This window comes from Eumetopias jubatus, unplaced genomic scaffold (genome assembly GCF_037043125.1).
Source record: "Eumetopias jubatus isolate StellerSeaLion01/CBP00866 unplaced genomic scaffold, mEumJub1_p1.0 scaffold_2, whole genome shotgun sequence".
Lineage (NCBI taxonomy): Eukaryota > Metazoa > Chordata > Mammalia > Carnivora > Otariidae > Eumetopias > Eumetopias jubatus.
In genome coordinates this window covers 124,845,079-124,869,262 of record NW_028274808.1, presented here as the reverse complement: position 1 = coordinate 124,869,262, position 24,184 = coordinate 124,845,079, and the positions used below count along the sequence as shown (strand labels likewise).

General features: G+C 44.7%; 1 protein-coding gene across 2 annotated transcripts in view; it reads right to left on the bottom strand.

Moving 5' to 3' along the window:
* UNC5C (unc-5 netrin receptor C) overlaps window positions 1–24,184 on the bottom strand; it is a 336,648-nt gene that overhangs the window by 1,897 nt on the left and 310,567 nt on the right. For both annotated transcript variants that reach the window (XM_088020228.1, XM_028117791.2), the window contains 3 exons: window positions 21,504–21,737; window positions 7,519–7,668; window positions 5,346–5,510 (listed from right to left, as the gene is read on the bottom strand). In XM_088020228.1, the coding sequence (XP_087876354.1) occupies window positions 5,346–5,510; window positions 7,519–7,668; window positions 21,504–21,737 (549 nt within the window). The remainder of the gene's footprint in view (window positions 1–5,345; window positions 5,511–7,518; window positions 7,669–21,503; window positions 21,738–24,184) is intronic.

The following is a 24,184-nucleotide window of genomic DNA, read 5'->3' as shown; positions in this document are numbered from 1 at the left end:
TAGGAGAAACTCTAATCATTTTCTGATCACTTCTGCTGGTTGGAAAAGCAAAAGCAAATGTTGCCTGAGAACTATTAAAGCAATAAAAGAAAATCTACTTAATCTACTTTAAATGTCATCTCTCTCTCTCTCTCTCTCTAAAGCAGGTAACTTCTTGGTGTACATAATTAGTTGCTGCGGGATAAATTAGCCACGTGTAGTTTGAGTCATCATGAAGTCTCTGGTCCCGTGCAGAGTGCTCAGCTCAGGGGGGCAGTGCCACCCCTGCCCATAGCCCCCCAAACCTGGCTGCCCCGTGGGGATCATCGGTGTTTCCCGGTGTAGACCGACGGCATGCTCTGTATTCTGGGGCTGACTGGCAAGGCTCACTGCTAGGCTTGTGTGATCCCGCCGCACGGGGTCTCACCCAGAGGCTTGGAGCGCGCATTAGAGCAAAACAAATTCTTTCCTATAACACACGGGGGCGTTGTTGTTGCCGTCACAGTATTTGGCCTTAACCCCACCCCCCAGCCCCCGCCGGCAAAGTGAGCCTCTGAGGACTCCATGGGCTCCTCCGTGTTAACTCCAGCACATGCCAGTTCAAAGACTGGTACGAATGAAACACATCAGCACTAAATGGGGGTTGGAGTCCCCGGATGGGGACGCGGCCTGCAGCTCATTCCCCGCACCTGGCAGAGCTCCTTCCAAGGGACCCCGAGGGGAGAGGGCTTCTGACCTCCCGGGCACAGGGCTCAACAAGAGGGCCCAGAAGAGTGACGCGGGGGCAGGTGGTGGTGTTTATCAACGGATTTGCGTTGGGGATTTCTGAACCAAAGCACTTCATCGCTTGTATTAGGCAAAAAAAAAAAAAAAAAAAAAAATGTGTGTGCAAAGGGTTGGGGAGGTGGAAGTGAAGAGAAATTACATGGTATTTCCCCAGCTTGGTGCCATCACTCAGGCTATCCTTCCTATGGGGACAGTAAGGACAGGGCCTAGAAGGAAAGCCCCCATGTCCCCAGATGTGACCGTCCCTTGCTGGCCGTGAAGATTAGGTCTGCTCCGGGAGCGTCTGCTTTGTGGAGCTCTGACTTCTGTCCCCAGAGATTCTTCTTGCTGCTGCAAGAGCAAACGAGTCTCTAAGAGATACTAAAGAGCATCTCCTTACTGCTTGCCTGTGGTCTATCCCAGTCTGTCAGACTCATCTTCCCAAAGTGTCAGACTGATGTTTCTCCTTTTCTCTCTCTTATTAATATATAGAAGCCTTAAATGCTCCTTCTACCACACGGAGTCCCCACTTTTAATTACACAGTGCGGGATATTAGCACCACCTGCCTTATCGGCTGGTATGAGGCCCCAGAGCTGATGCTTAGTGCAGAGCCGGGCCTCACATGGAGTAGGGGCCCCATCCCCCTGTGCTCCCCTCCCTTGACAATCCAACCCATCCCTTTCTCCTCTTGCCTGGACATGACTCAAACTCATCTCAGACTGGACCGCTCACTGTCCCTAGCGTTTTTTTTTTTTTAAGACTCTACCTCTCATAGTTCTTCTTTCCCTGAATCCCTGTAAGGCAAACCTCTCAAAGTCTGGACCAAAGACATGTCCCTGGGACTCCCCTGAGCAAACCCACCCAAAACCACCAACCGGGGACCTCCGGCAGCACTTTTCCCGGTCCACACATTCTGCCTGCCCTAGGCATGTTGGCCATATTTTTGTGTTTACTTCTTTTGATTGCTCAAATTTCTCGGAGATGAAAGTATTTTTGTCATCCTCAGAACCCTACGATACTCAGCACAGTGCTCTGCACACAGAAGTTCCTCAAGTCATACTTGTTGAAATGAGAGAAAATAGGTTTCCTAGTACAGAAGGAGTATAAAGCTGCCTCCTGATAGAAGCCCACCCCACTGACTCATGTTGAGCTTCCCTCCAAGTAAACGTGACTAATAATATGACTCTTCTCACCATTAAATCCTGAAGTAAAGGCCAGGTAAACGCAGGCCTGCCTCTCAGGAGGGTCTGCCACATATTCATGTTGCCATCCTTTTCCTGGTGAGTAAAAACCCTCACCACTTCATGTGGGCCTTTGAGGCCCGAGTCACCAGCCCTGACTACTGTGCCTATTTCTTTGTGGATGCAGTAAGCCCATTAGGGCATAATTCCTTGTCTCTCTTATCAGATGGATGACAACGGGCTTGGAGGTAAAAGAAAAATATACATTTACATTTCATCTAAAAATTTCAGTTGCTATTAGTTCTTCCTTTCCTTCCAGGTAAGAGTAGAGTTTATTCTTACAGAATGCTTATTACAATAATCGTTTGTGATATCGGTACCGTCTGTCTCTGATGCCACGATTCTCTCAGTTAAACATATGATTTTTCAACATTAGCCCAACAGCTGCTGTGGGTGAGTGCGCACATTTTCAGCACTGTGTGGGAGTAACAACTTTCCACTCCCGTGTTCTGACTCTCCTTCCTGAAGTCACCTCAAAAAACTAGATTTTCCTAATAGTTGTTTAAACAGGCTATAGAAAACTGAAGAGTAAGTAGATGGGATAAGTTCAACAGGCTGATGTTACTTTGCGCATTTTAAGTATTATTCTTCATGTACAAAAAGTGTACAGAAAGTGGTTGTAAGGTCTCGCAAATGTGGGAAACTATAATTGTTACTTTTATCTGGGAATCAGTCAAACAAATGACTAATACTGCCTCCCGAAGTTCCACCTTTTCCAGGGTTCAAAGCTATGAACTAAAGCAAGGTGTGATCAACCAACTTGGGAAGACAGCCATCTTCTTTACTCTGGGAACTAATATTTATTCATTTACTTATTGAGATTTATTTTTCATTCCTTTATTTTGATAGTGGCTGACTGAGGTTTTATTTTACTATTTTGATAGAAAGGGAATCTAAAGTTCACTTTGATGACAGATGCCACAGACTGTAGAGGCAGTTTACTCAAGAACTCAGTAATCCTAACAGCATCAACGGGACCAATAATGATGAACACTGTCTGAACATGGGCCATGAGCCAAGTTCTGTTCAGTGCACTCACTAACATTCACTCATTTGTTTCTCACAAAAGTTCATCCTTTATTATCATACCAATTTACACATGACGAACCTGAGGCGAGAGGGGTGAAGTGACTGCCCATATCCTCGTGGACCTGTCCATTTGGGAATTTCCTACCATAGGTCTCTGTGTATGGCTACCACTAAGTAGAAAGCCTGACGAGACTTTAAATTTCCCTCTCTTCTCTACACTGTTTTTTCTCTTGTTGTTGATGGGTAGCTTCACTGTTATTACTACCCCCATAGCCCTCTTAAAAAAATAAAATAAAATTTTTCATTATTTACATTTGGGCGTGCATTCATGCCCCTGCTTTTATTCTTTCAGACATTTTCATTCTTAAACTCCATCTCTGTGAGACTAAAGGCTTTGTCTCTTGTTAAGGAATCTCTGGCCAAAGCACCCAGTAAAGAACAATTGGCCGACTCTTGACATCCCCACGGTCTATGTCAAGCACAGCCTGGTCTCCCTGGGGGGCAACAGGTCCTTCCTGACTAGAGAGGCCAAGGGCCATGGCTTTATAAATGACTGCTGGTGAGTGCCTTGAGTGGTGGGTGGCTGGGGGGAGGGGGCAGCACATTCCTGGCAAGTCAGCTTGTTCTTGGAAGAGAGCACTTTGGAACTGCAACCCCAGGCCACCTGCCAGCTAGCCTTGTGACCCTAGGAAGGAGGCCCGTGCAGGAGAAAGACACCACAAATGGCGTCTTTTCTCTGTTTGGTTACGGTTTGTCAGTCACAGTGTACCCCTACTCGGAGCTTTTGATGAGGATCCAGGGCTCAGGGCTCTCCAGAATCAATTGTTCAGAGCTGAGCCTTGTTCCTCAGCATCAGTACCCAGCTCCACACGTCCCCCCTCTGTGGGCCACATGCACCCGAATTCAAATGCTAACCATAGCGGTGGGACTCGGTGACCCAGAAGTAAAGGCAGCAGAGTGCCCCATAATCCCCAAAGTCATATGACTCCAGTCATTTCTGCCCCTCCTTCAGAGAAATGTGCTTGTTTGTCACTCGCGGCCAAAGGCCTCCAGCAGGACTGACGGCTGGCCTCTCTGACTGCCACCAAGTTGCAAAAGAAATCATCTTTCCTTTACCTTGGCACAAGGGTGAAAGTCCTTAAATGGTGATCACACTTTGCAAAACTGTCCTTGCCCAGCAATGGCCCTGATGGGGGGCGGGGGAGGCTGGGTGGAGGTGGTGGGGGCCACTGAACAGCTCCCTTTCACGTGCGGCCGCCGCGCCTCATCCAGCTTTTCATCACACAGCAAACGTTCACACTGAACTGAAAGCAAGCATCAAAGGAGCAGACATCCTCGCCCCCCCTCCAAAATTCCGCAGCCTTTGTTGTCACGGGAGCTGGGTGGTTATTGAACTTTGCAGACCTGCTGGGCCTGGAAAGTGAAAACACCCTCCTGAGCCAGCAGGGGTGGTGCTGTGTGCCTGGGAGATAGGGCCTGCGCCTTGGAGGGCCGGACGGTTGCCATGGCGCTCTGACACCGAGATCATTCCTTATGAATGTCACCAGGGTCTGTGACTAAAGTTGTTTATGAGTCAAAAGTCTCATGGAACTACAGCAGGAAATGGTGGCCGTGGCTCTCGGCAGGCTGTGGGAAAGAAGGATGGAGCGTCCTGGAGCCCGACATGCTTTCCCCCTCCTTGGTTTGCCAAGGAAGACAGTCTTTAAATACAACAATGGAGCACGAAACACACCGCAGACAGTGACATTTCATTCGTCACTGTGCATGAGACAGCGAGGGAGAGAGTCTTTTAAATCATCGACTGTCCCACTGTAGCTTTAAAATATATGACAGTCCTGCACTTTGTGGTTCAGCCAGGGGCTCGAGCTTGGCTGAGAGGCCCCGGGAAATGCTGCCTTCTGACCATTTGGCTTACTCTCTTTTTCCTTTGTTCCTCCAGTGTGGAGGTTTCTGCTGCACAAAAGGAGGATGGGGAGAACACGGGGCACCAAGGGATGCTTCGAGAAAAGTGACTCCATGTACACACCACTTAAATTCTACCTTGCACTTGAAATTCGGATCGGTCGTAAAAAGTTAGAACATGATCCTTAAATTCATGACCTAAAATAGAAAAGGTTTATTTTTCAAAAAGGATTTCCTATTATATTCTTTTCTATATCTTGCTCCCTGTGTTCATTAAAAATATCACTCTATTAATAAATAGGACCTATACCAAGCGTTTCAGGACTTCCCCCATGGCCTATGTTGAGACACCTTTATCCTCCACACGCCCCTCTCCTTTGCAAGGTCATTGTCTCCCCTGATTTCTGGGGCAGGCAAGAGCTTCTTACCTCTGACACGGTGCAGTTGAGCTGGAAGATCTGCCCTTCTCCTTCCACCTGTCGCACGCAGAGTTTGCAAACCAGCTCCACTGTGTTCAGGCTAAATCTTTCCAGGGTGAATGTGCAGTGGAGGTTTCTTTGAGACCCACTCCAGATATGATAAAATGGAATCTCCTAAAGGATATAACCATGTTAACTGCCGATGAGGGACTAACACCAAAAGCAACTCTCAGACACTGCCTGCCAAATACTTTTCTCAGGAGTACATGTTACCTTATTTAATCCTCGAGAGAGACGCCCGTGCATAAGGACATCCCAACCCACTTTTCGGATGAAAAAACAGAGGCCCAGAGATGTTAAATACCATCTCCCCCACCCCTCTCCAATCCCACAGCTAGTAAGTAGCAGAGCTGAGATATGAACCCAGGGACTCAGCCTCCGGAATCTATATACCTAACCAGTCTGCCACTTCCCCGTCATTTATAAAAGAGGCCATCGGAAGTGGGTTTTCAAAAGTTTAGCGAATTCCCAAAATAAAACCTACACACTCCAGTCATTGCTCATTAAAAGGAATCCCTGCCGTGGTGTTCTGGAGAAAAGCAAAGAAAGTCTAAAGAATAAAGCACTGACCCAGTTCCCTTTCATGCCTATGTGCTCCCTCTACACAGGACGGGGAAAACCAAAACTCACTGCAAGCGGGACACTGGGGGCCCCGATGAGCTGCCGCAGAAAATCCTTGGCCTAAAAAGCACCAAGCCTCTAACAGACATACATTTTCTAAAAGTCTGGACCACCTTAAAGAGCCCATCCTAGAATCTTATTTCCATAAAGGAAAGAAAAGGTTGATACACTAAAAAAAAAAAAAGAAGTGGGAGAATATGTTGGTTAAGAACAGAGGCACTGGAGCCCAATTCAGTATAAATGAGAACACCCTCCCCTTGCTGACTTGGTGTTGTGGGGGTAAGTTAACCTTCCCATGCCTCAGTTTCCTTATCTGTGAAAAAGTAAGCAAAAGAGTACCTAATCATAGACCTGCCGGGGTTAAATGAGATAAATCAAAGTGCACGGGTGTCTGGCAGATGGTAGGAATTCAGCCAGGCTTGGCTTGAACTACTGTCAGATTATCATTATTATTAAAATAGTATTTGCCATTCTGATTGCACAAAGGATACTGTTCATAAAAGGGAAAGATTTATGGGATTTTATGGCAGTTGCTAAAGAGGGGAGAGAAGAAAGCAAAGGGAGAGATTTCAGGAGAAAGTCAAAAGCCAGATCCCTCTACCGAGTGCTGAGTTAAACAGAATAGTCTGGTAGGCACCCCCTATGAAAGCTCCCGAGTGTTAGCAAGCTAGGAAGTTTGTTTCCCACAACTCATGTGTAAGTATTAGACCTACGAGACTAAGAATGAGCTGGAAATCTTCCCTTCACTCTTAGTATGTTCACTGACTTCTATCAGGAAGTCACAGCCTGTGGAGCTGCAGTACTGGGGTGTGGGATTGGATTCTCATGCGTATAGACATGGACTTGCAGCTTATCGAAGTGTGTCCGCATCTCCTGAGACTGGGTATGAGGCTAGAGATCCTGTCGCACAGCCTCCTGGGAGCTCAGGCTCAGAGACATTGGGGGCGGGGTGACAACCCCTTGGAGAGGCCTCTGCTTTTCCCATGTGTCCATGTAGTGAGACTTTGGACCAGTATTTTTATGCTGTTATCTAATAAAATCCTGATCAGACTTTATTTGTAGGTGCTATTTCAATTTCCAAATTGGTGTTCGTTCCAGGTTTTCGAGGTAAAGGTATTTTCCTAGCAAGGCTGGGGTCTAATTTGTGGTACGGGGGGTAACACTGTTCTTCCGTTTTCCCTCACGAAGGCATTTTTGAGGTTGTTTTTATCAATTCAGTGTTAGCATTCATTCTGAAAACGAATTGAAATGATGGACTTGGAAGTCCTTTTTCTAAAAATAAAATAATGACAGTACAATTATTTGAAGGAGAATTAAGAAAAAAATTCAAATATTCTGGAGTATTTTTCAGAAATCCTAAATAACTCTATACCATTTTAGAGAAACAAGTACAGTTACAGAATTAATTTCAAGGAAAGGAATATCTTATGTCTAAATAATTTTAGACTTCTTTCTTGGAGCTGTCCCCCTCCAATCCTTTGGTTCAGCTCCGGAACCTTACCTGATATTTCGCCAGCAATTTACTTTTCCAGAGGGAATGGGTGATATCGTGAATCGACAGGCGCAGGTTGTGGGTGCTGCCTTTAAAATGAAGAGCCTTAGGTTCTTCTAGGAGCTGTCCTCCCATCTGTCTCTCAAGCTGCATTACTTCCTACAATGACATGCCCGAAGTCAAAAGCGAATCACTGAAACGTATTACTTCCCCTGGCTGGCTCTCTCATCAAATGAGCAGGTTTCCTCACGGCGCCTCCCCCACATCACAACTAACTCGTGCAGACTCCCACTTCTGCAGCCTGGAGGCCCGCCAACGTAAGCCCCTGCCGGTTTGTGTGTGACTCAGTTCCCCTGACCATCAACTCCCTTTCAGCAATCTGCATCATAAGTTGTGAGGCAAATTCAGTACAGTCTGCATCTCCCGATGGACAAGTGGGAGATTTAATCAAATCCTGGAAAATAACAATCAGAACCCCGAATGGAAAGAACTCCAAATGAAAGAAAAAACAAGCAAAAATATAAACAGTTAACATAAGTAGATTTTCAATGAACTTTTAGGGAAAAGGGCAAATCACTAGAAAGACTTGGCAAAACCAGCCAACAAGTAAAGATTTGGAATGCATTTGGCACATTTAAAAAAAAATTGTAGTTCCTTTACCTACAGAAATAATAACATTTTTGCTTAAAATTCTCCATTGCATAATTCCAATTATCAAAAACTAAAATAAAATGTCCTATTAGAGGAAAATATACTGATATAGATTAGGAAGGTCTGTCAGCACCAACTACTGAACTAAACAGTTATACTCAGATTAAATCCGGAAAAGAATACCTCATTTCTCAAGAACTGTGGCTGATCAAAAAATTTGCTATGTAACTTTACTTATACTATAAAGATGTACACATGAAGACAAATTCTAAATATACTTTCATTCCTCAGATAAGCTAATGGGAGTTAACGAAGCATTTCCAAATACAGCTGTAATTACCCAGACAGCAAAAACCCTAAGTTATCAATGAACAAAATATGCTGAGTCTCCTTTGTTGTCAGAACCATCCCTGTGCACTTTGGTTAGCTCCTGTCCTGCTTTAAAAGTTTTAGTGACACTCATGTGTAGGCAATTTGTGACCTTTCTTTCTTTTTTTTTAAGGGTTCAGGAAAATAATGGATTTTATAAAAATATAAAAGGAAAACACGATCTTCTTTTTTGGTGACATTTCAGTTGGAAGCATGGGGTTCAATAACACGGGCGCCCATTCGGGTCATTCCACACACATGTATTGGACACCTACCAGAGTACCGAACGCAGATGGATCATGGCGGAGATTTGTGAGTATGGGAAGCAGACTGCCTTTTACCCAGAAATACATCCACTATGCATTTGTTGAATGAATTCTAACTCATGCACATATAGCCCAGTAAGTGCAGAGCTTACCAACATTGATTAGGTGTAAATAGCTCATTTCTAGCTGCTTCTTAGTGGTTCTTAGCATTCATCATCTTTGAGTCAGGCCGCTATTCTGAACAATGCAAGCCGCTGAAAGGTCCTACAAGGTGTAGGAAATATTAGGATAATATGGAATATGGTCTCAGACATGGATTCCTCTAATTAGTGTTTCACGGAAGAGATGAGGCAGTAATGGACTGACGGAGAGACGGGAAAGGTCCAGCTGCTTTGGAATATTTACACTGAGAGGATTCAACCTCGCTGGCTGACGAGTAGCTATTACTTGTGACAGGAGTCTGAGCAGTCAGCCGACCCCCAGCCAGCCAGTCGGCTACCGGGACACATATGTTGTGCCCTGGCTCTCTGTGTCTACAGCTCAGCAGGCTCTTGAGGGTCCCCAATAAGCCATACGGCTCTACCCAACCCAGAGTTGCACATGTTCTTCGTGGAACACTTCACACTCCATTCCTCGACAAGAATCTGGCCATGTGGAAATGAAGATGAATAAGAATAGTGAGGGTTAATTGCAGTTTCCTCTGCTTCAGCAGCAAGGCATAATGTAGCTTATGTTGATCATGTTTGGTGTCTAGTTAGCATAATAGAGAAAGCTGATGTTCCCAGTGAACCTGGCACCTGACAAATTCTAAAGCTAAAATGATGTTTGTTTATAAGCCATTAGAAGAAAAGAAACATAATTAGAAATCTTTGAGATTACAGTCATGCCAATCAATCAGTTCTAGCTTCTTTCCAGTACACCCTAATTACCTCATCAAGACGTCTAAAGAGCAATCGATAGTAATTATCTGATTACTATAGATCTTCATTATGTCCAAATTTTCTCCCTGGGATGTCTAAAAGAAGATGCATTGTATTCTGGGAGGAAATTGTACCCAACAATGTATAATCCACACCCCATTCCTACAATCAACATAGACTGCCAGAGGATACGGAGAACATTATCAGTTTTCTTGGCAGGGAGGACCATTGAAAAAAACCTAAACTGCCTATTGGCCATGACCTTGAAGTCAAGAAATCTAATACCACATTTGAATGCAAAGTCTGGTTTGGAGTCAGCCCAAGAATAGGCCTCAATCCTTGGTTGCTACGGCACTGACCTCAAAAGGCATGATTAATAAGAGTTCTCACTCGTGGGGATAGACGGCATTGGCTTCAGCCTTTTTTGAAAGTACGAAGTAAAATGCCATTTTATTTTATATTATTTTATTTAAAAGATTTAAAGATTTATTCATTTATTTTAGAGAAAGAGAGTGGGGGTGGGGAGGGGCTCGATCTCATAACCCCAAGACCATGACCTGAGCCAAAATCAAGAATTGGACACTTAACTGACGGAGCCAGCCAGGTGCCACAGTAAGATGTCATTTTAAAGATAATGGAGGTAGAGAACACATCTCCATATTCTTAAGCTCTCTGTTTTTCCACCAACCAGGAATGACAGAAAGCTGCTGCACAGAGCTGGGAGGAACCTAACTTTTTTGTCCCCTTTGATTAGATATGAACCCTGGTGAAAGATAAACTGCCCATTGGGATGTACCCATGCTTACAGCAGAGATCCCTCTTCAAACATATCTGATTGCACATGCCTATCAGTCAAAAACACAGCATGCATTTTATGCTTCTTTATAAATGATATACCTATATTAACACACCAGTAAATTACTGTATTACATTATAAAATATACATAAGGTTAAAAGTATGAGCTAAGATGAATAAACACAGAACTATTATTATCTTTTTGGCCCCCAAAGTTCACTGGGCCTGGGGTGTGTGAGGGCCATTTTGGAGACCACTGGCTTGGGCAGATGTCCTTTCCCTGCTACCTCTGGGAGAAATCAGCCCTGGAATAAATGATTCGGTAAGAAGAATCCTTACCAAACTTAATTTTAATGTTCTTCCTAAGAAGTAGCAACTGATATCACACTCAGGATGTTCAACTTTAAGGAAACATAACAAAATAATGGAGAAGACAATAACCAAAGCACAAATTAAAAATATTAAAGTGAATTAAAGACATTGTAAGCAATAAGTAAAACACCTCCTTGGAAACTACAATCGTCTAAAACTACATGAGTCAGCGATGTCTTGACACATACAGCAAATCCACATACAGGTTTGAGCTTCACATGTTCTCTTACACACCAAGTTTTTCCAACAAGTACGGACATGACTGCAAATGTATTTTTTCTTCCTTATGATTTTCTTAATAACATTTTCTCTTCTCTAGCTTACTTTATGGTAAGAATATAGTGCATAATACATATAACATATGTGTTAATCAGCTATTTATGTCATAAGGCTTACATCATTAAGGCTTCCGGTCAACAGTAGGCTATTAGTAATTAAGTTTTTGGGAAGTCAAAAGTTATATGCAGATTTTCAACTGCCTGGGGGGGTTGGTGCCCATAACTCCCATATTGTTCAAGGGTCAACTATATAAATTTTATACCAGAAGAGAGAAGTAAGCCCACTTGATACACCTCGTCAGGCTTGTGTTCCATATTGTTATGTTTTTAACTGTCATAATTTCAGATATGTTATAACAGATCCCACTTAAAATATATGCTGTAACTTATATTTCAAAAGGCTTGACTTTCTGAATTCTTTCTGCATGGAACCATTTTATATTACATATGATACACAGAAGGAAGAGAACTTAAAAATAACATATGTATGAATCGATAAGATATAGCTCTACAGTTAAATGCTTTCCTCTCCTTCATCTTCCTGAGAGCCTTCATTCAACATCGGTACAACGCACACACCCTGCCGGGAACCGGGTCAGGCTCCGGGCCACACAGACGAGTCCCCGACCCTGCCTCCTACCACTCACGGAGGGGAGAGCACCAGGGAAACACGTGACCCCAACACTGTGCACTCGGCTCTAAGACAGCTTCCAGACAGCTGCTTTTGGATCACACAGTTAGGATATTGCACGCACCTTAGGACAGAATAAGAACAAAATACAATTAAGGTCAAAAGACTTAGACTTCAGAAAAATATAGTGACCTCGGAAAGAAATGCCTTCATAGGAATCAGGATCATCTAGAGTCTTTGTTCTCAGAAATATAAATGTCACCTTCCTTTGCAAAGGTTGTCCTCCCTCTTGGCAGGTTCCCCCCTCAGGGCCCTGTTTTGGTTCCGGGTGACTCTACCTGTTGCTTCGATGAGCTTGCTCTGCTTCTGCGAGAAGGGGTCACTCCCTGACTTCCTTTGTTACGTCTATCTTCACCCCTGCAACTTGACCTTGAAAAGACTCTCTCAGGAGTCAGTTATTAACACATGCAAGACCCCAGTCGTAAAGCCACCAGGAGCAGGCCCCGGTGTGTGTGAGTCTGGTGCCAAGATTGAGCAATCCTGTAGGATGGCTGCTTCCCCCAGCTCAGTGGCTGCCCAGCGCAGGCTCTTTGGTGGCCCTGAGTGAGGGCTGTATTGATTCAGGCGGCCTGTGAGGGATCGCTCAAAAGGCAGGGACAAGAGATTTCACAGTAGAAACAAGCTGCTTTCACAATAACCAATTAAACCAAGACATTATCCATGCCAAGCCATTAGCCTGGGCCACTTAAGAGCCACAATAAATCGTGGCTGTTTTAAAGGCCTGTGCGTATGTACAAAGGGAGGACCTCTGGCCAGTACCCAGAACTCTCCCAGGCTCTTAGCGCAGAGGATCAACTCTCATGAAGGTGGCACAGGGCAAGGAGAGTGGGAGGAGGCTTACAGCTCCCACACTCTGGTTTTCCCAACCCCAGAATTTTTCATGCTGCATTACTGCTGGGGTTAGATCACATCTGCCTCCAGGCTCCTGGAGTGTCAGTCTCACGGCTAGTGCACGGGAGAGCCCCCAGACAACAGAGCTGCAGGCGCCGAGATGCTCTGAGCGCAGGTTAAAGAATGCGGGAAGTCTCTGCCCAAGGGGACTTTGTGCCAGGAAGTGTGGGAGGTGCTGGGGCCCTGACTCTGTTCTCCACACTCTGTGCTCACCCTCTTCTGCTGAAGAACCTGCCTCCTCTCTTCCCGAGGCTCCGAACCATACAGACTCCTTGGTTGCAGACACTAGCTTTAGCTTCCAGTTCCTTAAGAGGTGATCATCCTATTTGTGGGTTACTAGCCCTTAGCCTTCTCCCCCTCCCCCCGACCCCCCCTCATTTTCGTCACTGCCCTCCTAGCAATTCTTTCCTTTCCTTATTAGAAATCTTATCAGCTAGAGAAAGGAGGAAACAAATGATTAAACTCGAATCTCATATAATGCATTAAAATTTCTTCTGGAAGAGAAGGCTGGAAGGAGGTTAAATCAAGGCTTTGTTTTATGTTGTCTGGCTTTGTTCTCTGCATTGTGTGGACGGGATTTGTCTGTGCACCCTTTATTCTTGATGAAAACAGAAAGCCCTGATTCGGCTGTATTTAGTGCTGCCAAGGAGCCTGGGGCCAGCACTGGGAACATAAGCTTTGCGATCCAGAGGTTTTCAGCCTGGGGACAGCGGGGCAGAGAGGGACCCGCACTCCATGCTCTGTCCCCGGCGCTGGACCAGGCAATGGAGACTGAATTGCGAAGTTCACGCCTGAGCCCCACCTTCCCCATGCTTCTACCACGTGGGCCAGGGGTCTCAAGGCGCCAAACCAGGTGACATTCAGCCTGCCGCACGTGCCTCAAAAGACCAACCCTCAAGCATCGTGCTGGCTTGGTTTAAAAGAAATCCCATCTCCAATCTGACTTTATGGAACCTGCCTTGCTCCTGCTCATTCTATAATTCCACGCTGAGACCTGCCCTTGTCACTAGAGATGAGAAACTTCTCTTTTTGCTACCGAGGCTCTCTGTCGCTCTCACAGCTGTGGGCTTGCATGCTCCCCAAACAGAGGCCACACAGAGCGGCTGTCCTTCTCTGCTGGTCCCTGCCAGCTCTTCAGCAAAGCTACTCTCCGTTCCCGCAGGCTGACTCCCCTCCTCTGGCCGCAGGGCCCGGCAGGGCCCATCCACCTGTCGGCCACCTCTCCCACCTGCTCCGGGTCACCACCGCTGGCTCTGCTACCTGTTCTTCCTGCGCCCACACTGGGGCGCTGTGCTCTCCCCCCTGAGTGTGTCTGCTGTGCTTCATCCCTCATGATAACAAGGCTGGACTCTGGTGACCGTGGGCAAACGTTCCCCGTCAAGTCACTTGGTTTCCAGGGCTCTGCCTGCTACTCCCACAGCTGCGGCTGCCTCGGATGCTCGGTCTGAGTTGCCACGTCTGGCCTGCCCAGTGAGGGCGCGCTTTGTGACACCTTTAAAGCAAAATGTCAAAGGGGGCACTCGAGGAAGTGGCGGTGTCACCTGTCCAACCTCTGGGCATACTTCTAAGGAAAAGATGATCCCTTGCATCTGTGGAATTAGGAATAGGACTTTTGAGGTTGTTCTAGAACCTCTGAAGTCATCTTGTATTTCTTTTCACCACTGAACTTGCCATTTTTAAATTTCTATGTTAGTTTCTATTTTTTGCCATAAGAAATTACCATAGGCTTCATGACTTTAAACAACTCAAATTTATTACCTTACAGTTGTGTAGATCAAAAGTCTGCCCCTGGTCCCACTGAGCTAAAGTCAAGGTGTTGTTAGGACTGCCTTCGTTTTTGGAGGCTCTAAGGCGAGAATCTGCCTCTCTGTCTTTTCCACCTTCCGGAGGTTGACTACATTCTTGGGCTCAGGGTCCCCTTCTTCCATCTTCAAAGGCAGCAATGGCGCATCTCTCTGGCTCTCCTCCACAGTCATGGCTCCCTGGACTATAGCTGTGAGAAGTTCTCCACTTTCAAGCACCATGTAATTAGATTAGACCCACCCAGAAAATCCAGGATAATCTCTTCATCTCTTAATCATATTTGCCAAGTCCCTCTTGCCATGTAAGGTAACATATTTATAGCTTCTGAACATTGTGTACAGATATCTTTAGGGGCCTCTATATTGCCTACCACAACTTTTATTTTTTTCTCTCGTTTCTTTCTCTCTCTCAAAAAATAAATTCAACATGGCAGGTCATTTCCAAAATATATGATAGAGCCAGGGCCAAGTCTCATGAGAACATAATAAAGGTTCAGTAAATTTAGATTTACCAAAAAGATCCCCGTCCCTAAATGGGCTGACCAAGTAGCCTGCCTACAAACCTGAAACTCACCTCACAATTAGATCACAATTAGATTTAGTATCTTCATTGAGCCATTATCTTCAAAATGCCCTTCTACCTAAATGCCCATCGAGGGATAACAAACATCATCAAGTACCTGTTTTGTGCTAGGAAATTTAGTAACTTTAATCTGCTTGAATCATCTAAGGGTCCCTGGTGTAGACCTAATGACTGTTAGTCAAAGAGGTCAAGTTCAATGACCAGAGCCACAGACACGAACCAATCAAGTCAGCCAGCCTAACTCAAGTTTCCCCTACCACACCACACTTCCTTCCATACACTCAGCAGAATGAGAAGAAGAACACATTTGCAACCTTTAACACATTGTTTGGTGTTATCTAATACTGGTGTTACATGCACAAATATATTAAATTAATTGCAGAGATGAGCATCCTGAGAGTATAAAACATGGGTCCAGCTAGTTTTGAGGTTGTTTGAGAGGATTGAAAGAAAAGATAAGACTAATGGGGCCAATTCAAGAGAACGCCAGCCTTCATAAGCCCATAAGGGGCAGGCTGGAGGTGTTCTGGATTCTGTGGGGTCACAGTTGCCATGGAGGGGGTGTCAGAAGGACAGCGGGAGGCATCAGTGGCAGGATGATAACAAAAGCTTCTCCAGGCTACCTATGCCCGTCTGCAGCTACAGCCCAGGAGACTGAATATCGCACAACTCTCCATGAGACCTCCCACTTCCTCTCATTTTCAGCATTTCTTTCATTTTCCCTTATTTTCCACATAATATGAGTTTTTCTATACTCTAGACTGCAGCTTGAATTAGGGTATGTGAAAGCCGAAGAAATCCAAAGAAGACTCTTCTCCATACCAAATGACCACACGAAGAGAGCCAGCTTATGTTAATTTACATATTCAGTTCCTATCATATATTACATTTGTCAGGAATTCAGTAAACATCACATGCTGCCCATCAGGTATGCAACTAACTCTTCTTTTAGGTTCTGAATCTCAGGGTTTACCATAAACCTCTTTATTACAAAAGGGAAATCTCAGAAACTGTACCCTCAGGATAGTGGGACAGAAATGCCTTATTTCCACATAGATGTATGTTTCTCCCTGAGTGTTTTTAAAACTTACCCAAATACAATCGTGTTCTCTACTAATTTCTGGTCCTTTTATATTAGGATTTAAGTCTTTGCAAATAATGAGAGAACACCAATAGTATTATTTTAATCACCTGAAGAGGAGGGAAACAGAAAAACTCATTTTTTTTGAAGATCTTATTTATTTATTTGAGAGAGAGAGAGAGGGAGCGAGAGAGAGAGCAAGCAAGAGCAGGGGAGGAGTAGAGGGAGAGGGGGAAGCAGACTCCCTGATGAGCAGGGAGCCCAATGCGGGGCTCGATAGGGCTCAATCCATGGACCCCAGGATCATGACCTGAGCTGAAGGCAGACGCTTAACCGACTGAGCCACCCAGGTGCCCCCAAAACTGTCATCTTTGACCCAACTCCATCTTGTAATAGATGGGACTCTCTATGTGAGCCTAGAAGGGCCTCTAAACTGTTTTTACAAGTCTTAGCATCTTTATCTCTCTATGTGAACTCACCCTCACGTTGCTACCACTGGTCTTTGAAGCACTTGCATGGGAGAAAAACCCACCCAAAAGATGAATGAAAGAACTCCCTGTCTCCCAGAAGCCTCGACTTTTATTCAGGCACTCACCTCTGGCATCCCAATTCTCGGCAATGCTTCCAAACTATTAAACACAGCTTTTAAGTTTCAGGTGACCATTTTTGCCTGCAGGCTTAACAAAACTCAGGAAAGTGTCGCCAGGGCTGCGGAACTCAAAGGGCTGTGTGGGGAGATGAAAGGATGCACCAGGGTGCATCTGATGTGGTGGTGCAAACTGACTGATGTGGTGGTGTTTTTGTTTTTGTTTTGCTCCCCATCCACATGGACAGTAAGCATATATGATAAAAAGTGGGAATTAATATTCTCGATACGTTCACTTCCAGACATTGGGCCACAGAGTTTTCTAGTAGCTCTCCAGACTGTGTAGTTCTGAACCTCTGAGAAAGAGGGCTCCGCTGGGCTCCCCCTCGAGGGTTTCTGCAATTCCAAAGCAGTCCCCGGTACACAGTGGTAACTGGAAGAGAATATCAGGTCTGGGGAGACCCGCTTTTGGGTGCCATTTGCTGTGCTGGAGATGGGAGGGGGGGTAGAGCAGCTGGATTAGAGAAGTAGAGCTCCTTTGCTTCAGAGCCCAGACTGGGAGAGGAGAGGTAGAAATAAAAGGTTTGAAGAGTAAAGGACAGTGGCTAAGGGAGGGTCCCTTGCGTGGTGCAGGAGGAGTCAGGTCGCTGTGCAGCACGAAGGGGCTGCTGTATAAACAGGGACGTGGGGAGAGCAGGAGAGACCCTGAAGAAGCACCCTGTGAGATGTGATGAATCGAGAAGGGATAAGTGGAAGGAGTGCGGAGAAGCAGGGGAGGCATAGGGCAGCTGCCCTGAGAGTAGAAGAGACGCAAGCAGACATTTATGATTGTCAGAGCAACTCAACAACCTAGAAGTAGACCTAGAGGGCTTGTTCAGGGGCGGTCATCTTTAGCTGTGGAAATGAGAAAAACCTGCTGTAGCTCCAGCTGGCAAGAGATTTAGAGTGGAAGTGAGTTCCCCGGAGATTTGGAGAAGGGCAGAGGAGGGTGTGTGAACCAGGACATTGGGGAAGATGGAGGGAGGTCTTCCTTAAGAACCAAAGGTGGCCTGCCTGCCTTTTGTGCATGAGAGAGATGGAAGGTCAGATGTTGTGGTTGGAAACGGGGAGCTTCACAGGTGGGGATCGTGGCAGGTGGCGATGCTAATGAGGGTGAAATCCAGAGCACGTCTACACTGGCAGATGGATTATGTGGGAATGATGTGAAGGTCACCAGAATAACCTGGGGCAAAGAACTGTGATTCATGGTGAGTTTGAATCTGAGAGGAAGACAGGAATAAAATGAGTGGAAAGAAAGACCCTGAGGCAGGTACTGCTAGGCTGGGGGTAGGGACTTGGGGATTCGGGGCTAAGAAACCAAAATCGATAATGAATAACAGAGCAACAGAATAAGAAAAGCAGTAGAAAAAGCCAGCCCTCCAAGTAGAACAATGCTCCAGAAGTGGTCATGAGAAATACTGGAACTCTTCCTCTTGGCCTTGTGGTTAGTTCGAGAGGGTGGTCTTCACCGCGGGGTTGGGAGGGAGGCTGTGTCACTTGGAAGATCCAGGCGCAGTTTATGTGAGCAGGTGAAGGGATGGTGGAGAGAATGATTCAAGGATGTAGGAAAAGTTTGTCCTTAGTAGGGTTTTTAAAGTTCCCAAAAGATCTGTGCAAGTGTTTAGGAGAACCTTTCTTAATCTTAGCTGCACAACAGAATAACCCAGGGAGAGTTCAAAGAAAAACCCCAATACCCAGACCAATTAGATCAGAACCTTTGGGTTGGGAGCCTGGAGTAAGTCTTTTTTAAAGCTTCCCCAACTGAGTCCTCTGTGCGTGGGCTGGAGAACTACTGATTCAAGAAGGGCGTGTGTGGGGGGCAGGTGAGCCTGCAGGAGGAAGAGGTGTTTGGAAAGGGGTTATTTATGGGCAATGTGGTTGGAGAAGCAAGGAGATGGCAGAGACTGGTGGGCCTTGGCAGGCAGGGTGCCAGGAAGGCAGAATTCAGGTAAGAAAGGGCCTTTCTGAAAATCAGCCCCAAGGTTCCAATTCAAGTGTGGGTGTTAGGCAGTGTTGCTGGGACTGAACTAATTGTCTCTTCAGTATGTTGGACAGACCGTTTACCTGTAAATAGGATTTTGGTATTTTTACATTATTAAAAGGTACAAGAAAGCCTTATCCATTATTCATATTTGTTTTGGTCTAAGTGCTGGATCCCCAGGTGCTGAGAATTTATAAATGTCTTATTTGGACAGCACTGACCCTGATTCAAAATGCTCCCGGGTTGTTTTCACTGCGTAAACCTGTTTGTCAATCTTTCTTGGTGTTGACTATTTGCATTTCTTTTCACTAATTAAAACAATTAAAATTATTTTATTGAATTATTACCTTTTTTTTTTTTTGCACGGATTTGTGTGTTTCTGTTGGGAAGAAAGGTCAAGAGTGCCTAAGGATAAGACTGTGTGAATCAATATAAAATACATGTATCAAACATTTCAAATATGATGTAGATCTTCTATCATGTGCTTTTTACAATGATTTTTCTCAGAGTGGTTAAAAGATTTGCCTTTAATCAGATCCACGGCTCCACTACAAATACAGTTTTCCCTATGCAGAATTTAAGCCTAGGATGATTTCCATCCTGACGGCCTTAGAAGCAGCACATCTGCAAGGAACATAAAAGAAATAACCATAAGCCTGACACTACAGTTGCATGTTCCCATCATTTATTCAACATCAGAAACTCTTACAAGGTCACCCGTCAAAAATAGATCCTGTGTCTCATCCCCTCCGTGGACCCAACCTGCAAAACTCTGCCTTCGTGACTCAGAACGACTTTCTGGATGGAAATTCCAGAAGGAAATACTTTGATGTGTAGAAAAAAATTCTTCCCTTGGCTTCCTTGACACATATTTTTTTCTCCCACCTCTCTTCCTCTTCTAGGTGCTCATCCTTCTATAGCTCCCTTTGCTGGCTGCCCTTGCTCACCCCGGCAATGGCAGGGCTCCCCTTGGTCCCCTATGTTCTAGGGTGTAGCTCTTTCAGCAACTCACACTAAGAGCGGAGTCTAGGCTTCAGCCAGCTGCCCAGGCATGAAGCCTGCTTTCTCCACTCAATGGTTGTGTGAGCAAACTACTTAATTTTTCTTTGCCCCGAATTGAACATCTGAAAAAAATGGGGTTAATGGTATCTTACAGGGTTGCTGTAAAGATTAAATGAGTTAATAAGCATTTAGAATCATACCCAGCGCCTAGGAAGTTCTTGGTAATGCTCGTTATTTTTAACAATGCTGTTTGTCTTATCCCTCTGCTCTTCCTCGATAGTCTCCCTGATCACAGGGATGACAAGATCAATATTATATAATTGGTTCCTGAGTCTTTACTTCAGGAATTGCTCTCGGTCCAGAAAGCCACACCCATATTTCTAACTGTCCCTTGGGCATCTTTGTCCTGATGTCCAAGACATAACTCGAACTTGATGTTCCAAAAGCCAGGTGACCATATCCACACCCCAAAACTCCCTGCCCCGTAAGTGTGCTACTGTTACTTCGAGGCACACTTGATCTTTTGCTCCACCCATTCGGTGTTGGTCACCCGGTCCCACGGGAGTTACTACGGGACCTTCCACACCTTATTCTCTTCTTCTCACTCCTCCGTCATCAGCCCAAATCTACCACGCTTCTCTTCTTGACTCTATCTTTTCACTGATGTCAGACTAGTGTTTCTAACGTATATTTCCAATCATGTCTTTCGTTGGTTTAAATCTCTCCACTGGCTCACCAGTAACTCAAGACACTGAATCTCAACTCTTCTCTCTGGCAGTTGAGGTCCATCTCGATAAAACTCCTATGTATCAGTCTGGGCTTACTGGAAATAATAGGCTTGTATGGAGTCTGTATTTACTGTTCCCTCTGTGTTTCTTCCTGCTGTTCTCTTCACCTAGATATTTTGTATTTGTTCCCATTAAGCTGGTCAAACCCTACCTTTCATTTGGGCCAATTTCAAATATTAGCTCCTTTTCAGATGTCCTGAAAATAATACTATGCCCCTCCCCCGCCGAACTCCCTCTCGTAGAACTTTGCATTCGTCTCCTCCATTTATCAGACTCTGACTTGTCTCCCAGTCCTTGGCATACTTCTTTTATTCCTCCTTCTAGGTCATAACTTCTTCAAAGGCACTTACTATATCCTTTAAAGCTTCAAATGGGATAAAATGAGTCGCAATAATAGCACCAGGAATTAAGCTCATTTATTCTGTAAAGCAGCAGGCTGTTGTCAATGCTAACCCTCTTCCTCACAGTCCTCATAAAAAGAATGGGAAAGCATATAAATGAAGTGGCACACAAGAGGAACATACAATGTGAGCAATTATGCCAATTCCTTTTATAGGAAGCACACAGCTGAGATAAACATGGAAGCACCTTATTTACCATCCACATCTTGTTGCCAAATTCTTCTACTTCTTCTAAATTTTTCATTAAAGGAAATCAAGGAAGGTAAACAAAAGTAGCCCTTGGGAGGAATCAGCACAATGGAAACCACTCACTTATCAGCATGGCCTCAGAGAAATGTCTAATTTTTTTAAAAACATCTTTTGGGGCCAGACACTTAGGTTCGCGCACTTGGGCGCACAAACACACACCCAACTTCTCTGGCTGTGTGCCGCCACACCACACGCTGGCTTTGGTGTGATGGTAAAGAAGGAGGTTCGTTTGGACAGGAGCGACTTACCTTCAGGGCGTCCTGGGTGTCGTCCAGACAGTAGACTCGAACACTGTATTCCAGAGAGGAGCAGCAAAGTGGCCCGAAGATAGCCAGCTTCAGGCGCTTCGCGGCAGCTTTGGTGGTGGACTGCCCGACCAGGGCATAGGTGCTGAGGTTCTCTGTGAGGAGGTGGCAAGCCTTTGCATCCAGCTGAATGTAGCAAGGGGTGGTGAAGTTTTCCTCCCCAACCACCACCACATCCTGAAGGACAGGAAGGAAGGGGCCGTGGTTGAGCCACTGCGGGTCCCACTGGCCGCCATGGTGGTGGCTAGGCAGACAGAGCAGCACCTCCTCTGCTAAGTGTGATCATCCTTTTCCCTGTATTTTTTTTTTTTTTTGCCTTTCTCAGGCTTTATTATACCCTATTTCCATTCTTAATCATTCTCTCCCTTCCCCTTGCCTTCATAGTGCTAATATTTTTTATTTAGATGTCCCCTATTTAGCATTTTTTTCCATCTGCGAGTCTACATTACTAGAATCGACATAAAATTCCAAAAGAAATTCAGGAATTATCCTCTTAATTTCAGTATACCTGAGTTTATTACCCATTTCTGAGAATTTAATGTTTTAATCTCTAAGTGTCTGATTAAATCTAAAAAGTACTGTTTTCTTTCTTTCTATTTTTAAAGATTTTATTTATTTATTTGACAGAGAGAGAGAGTGAGCACGAGCAAGGGGAGCTGCAGAGAGAGAGGGAGAAGCAGGTTCCCCAGGGGGAGCCTGACTCGGGGCTCAATCCCAGGACCCCATGATCACGACCTGAGCCGAATGCTGACATTTAATGACTGAGCCACCCAGACACCCCCCAAAAAGTACTGTTTTATTTCAATGTCATTATAGAGTAGTAAGTTTTTCCCTAAAAATCTAGGGGTTTGAAAAGGTTTAGAGAGATTAGGGAACTATGCAATACCATTCTACTGTGTTTTTCCAAACTCACCTGTCAATTACTTTTCAAAGCAATACACTGCTTTTTCTCAATAATCTGGGCTGCTAGACCCTAGGGAAAGTACAATATAGCAAACTCGATGCTTTTCTCTGGTTAAACAGCCTATCTTTTTAGCTTTTGAAAATATTTAGCAAGAAAGACAAATAAATGGAAGTGTTGAATATTGTTAAAATAGTTACGAACTCAACTAAGTTTTGATTTATCCAAATGACTCAGGCCACAGAAGAATATCATCTGAAAGACCAGGTGTAGGACCCATAAACCAAGGGTCAAAATTCCACGTGCGTCCCAGGGCAGCCAGGTAATAGGTACCAGGTAGGGCAGAAGACAATAGGGAGTGGGGGAGACTGGGGTAAAGCGGAGGACAAGCCTGTCTAAAGAGCTCTTGTCTCCACTGGGCTCAGCCCATCACAGCTATGCAGACATGCAGGCCCAGTAAGAAAACCACCTTGACTTTTTCAAGAGAAGCTGGAAGTTCACATTTTTATGTGAAAATTTCCAACTTTTAATTAATTCAAATTTAAAAGAAAACTCCATGTGGGAGAAATAAAGTACATGTGTGGGCCTGATTCCACCTCTGCACTAGGCTACTTTCTCTCCACAGAGGCAGGAACTACATCGGCTTTGATTCCTACCGCAGCTCAGTGGGCCTGGCTCATGGGGAGCAAACGGCTATTTGTCAAAAAAAAAAAAAAAAAAAAAAAAAAATGAATGAATGTGTCATCATAAATTGAGTCTCCGGGGCTGAACAAAGATATGAAAGAAGATGCCACCTCGGGTGGTTATTAACTAGGCCTTGCAACATCATCTGACGGGTAGTAGGAGGGGGGTTTAATGCCATCCACGAAATCATTTCTTCAACTGTGCCTGTCCTCGAAGATGAAGCTCAAACTGCACTGGCAAAGAGAGAAAGAAACTCAGTACCTTCAGGTTTATTTTAGCCCCAAAGGACACCTGGAAAGAAGTGCTTTTTTTTTTTTTTTTTTCCCCTCCAGCAAGGTGAGGGCAAGCCTCAAATAACCCCTGAGGCATGTCACAGAAAGCTTCCAGTAAGACATGGTTGAGAATAAAGATGCACCATGTCCCTGCCATGGGTGGGAGAGCATACTCTTAAGCATTGCCCTCTTCTACTCTTGTCTCTTTATTTCATTTTATTATTTTTGTTACTATTATTATTACTGAAGTCTAGAAATAGACAGGTATTAGGGTATTAAGCAGAGTCTTGTGCAAACAATTTAGAATCACTTGAGATTAAGACTTTGGGATGCTTTTGAGATAAATCACTTCAAGCTTAAATGAACTGGAAGTTAGATCTGGTTAAGTCTGTTCATAACCCAACATAAAGCATACCCTTAGACTTGAGTCCTGGACTTTCAGTCCTCTGGCAAAGAGTGAGATCCCCTCATGTGGCCAAGAGAACATGTCCTTAGGGAGGAAATTACAGTAATCCCAGGGATGCCTTTCTAATTGTAATACTGCTTTTTTCCCTATAATATTAAAGGTTTGAAACTTCATGTACATTTTTTTTCTAAAAATGTCTTTCCTAAAAGAAAAATACCACAAGCAATCACAAAGTATATAATATATAGGTTGGATGCTTTGTAACGATCACACAAAAATACAGGGGTAGCTTTCAAAACTATTAGACGTTTTTTGATGAACATATTCCTGAAATATGTCTCCTTGAGAATATTCTAAAATG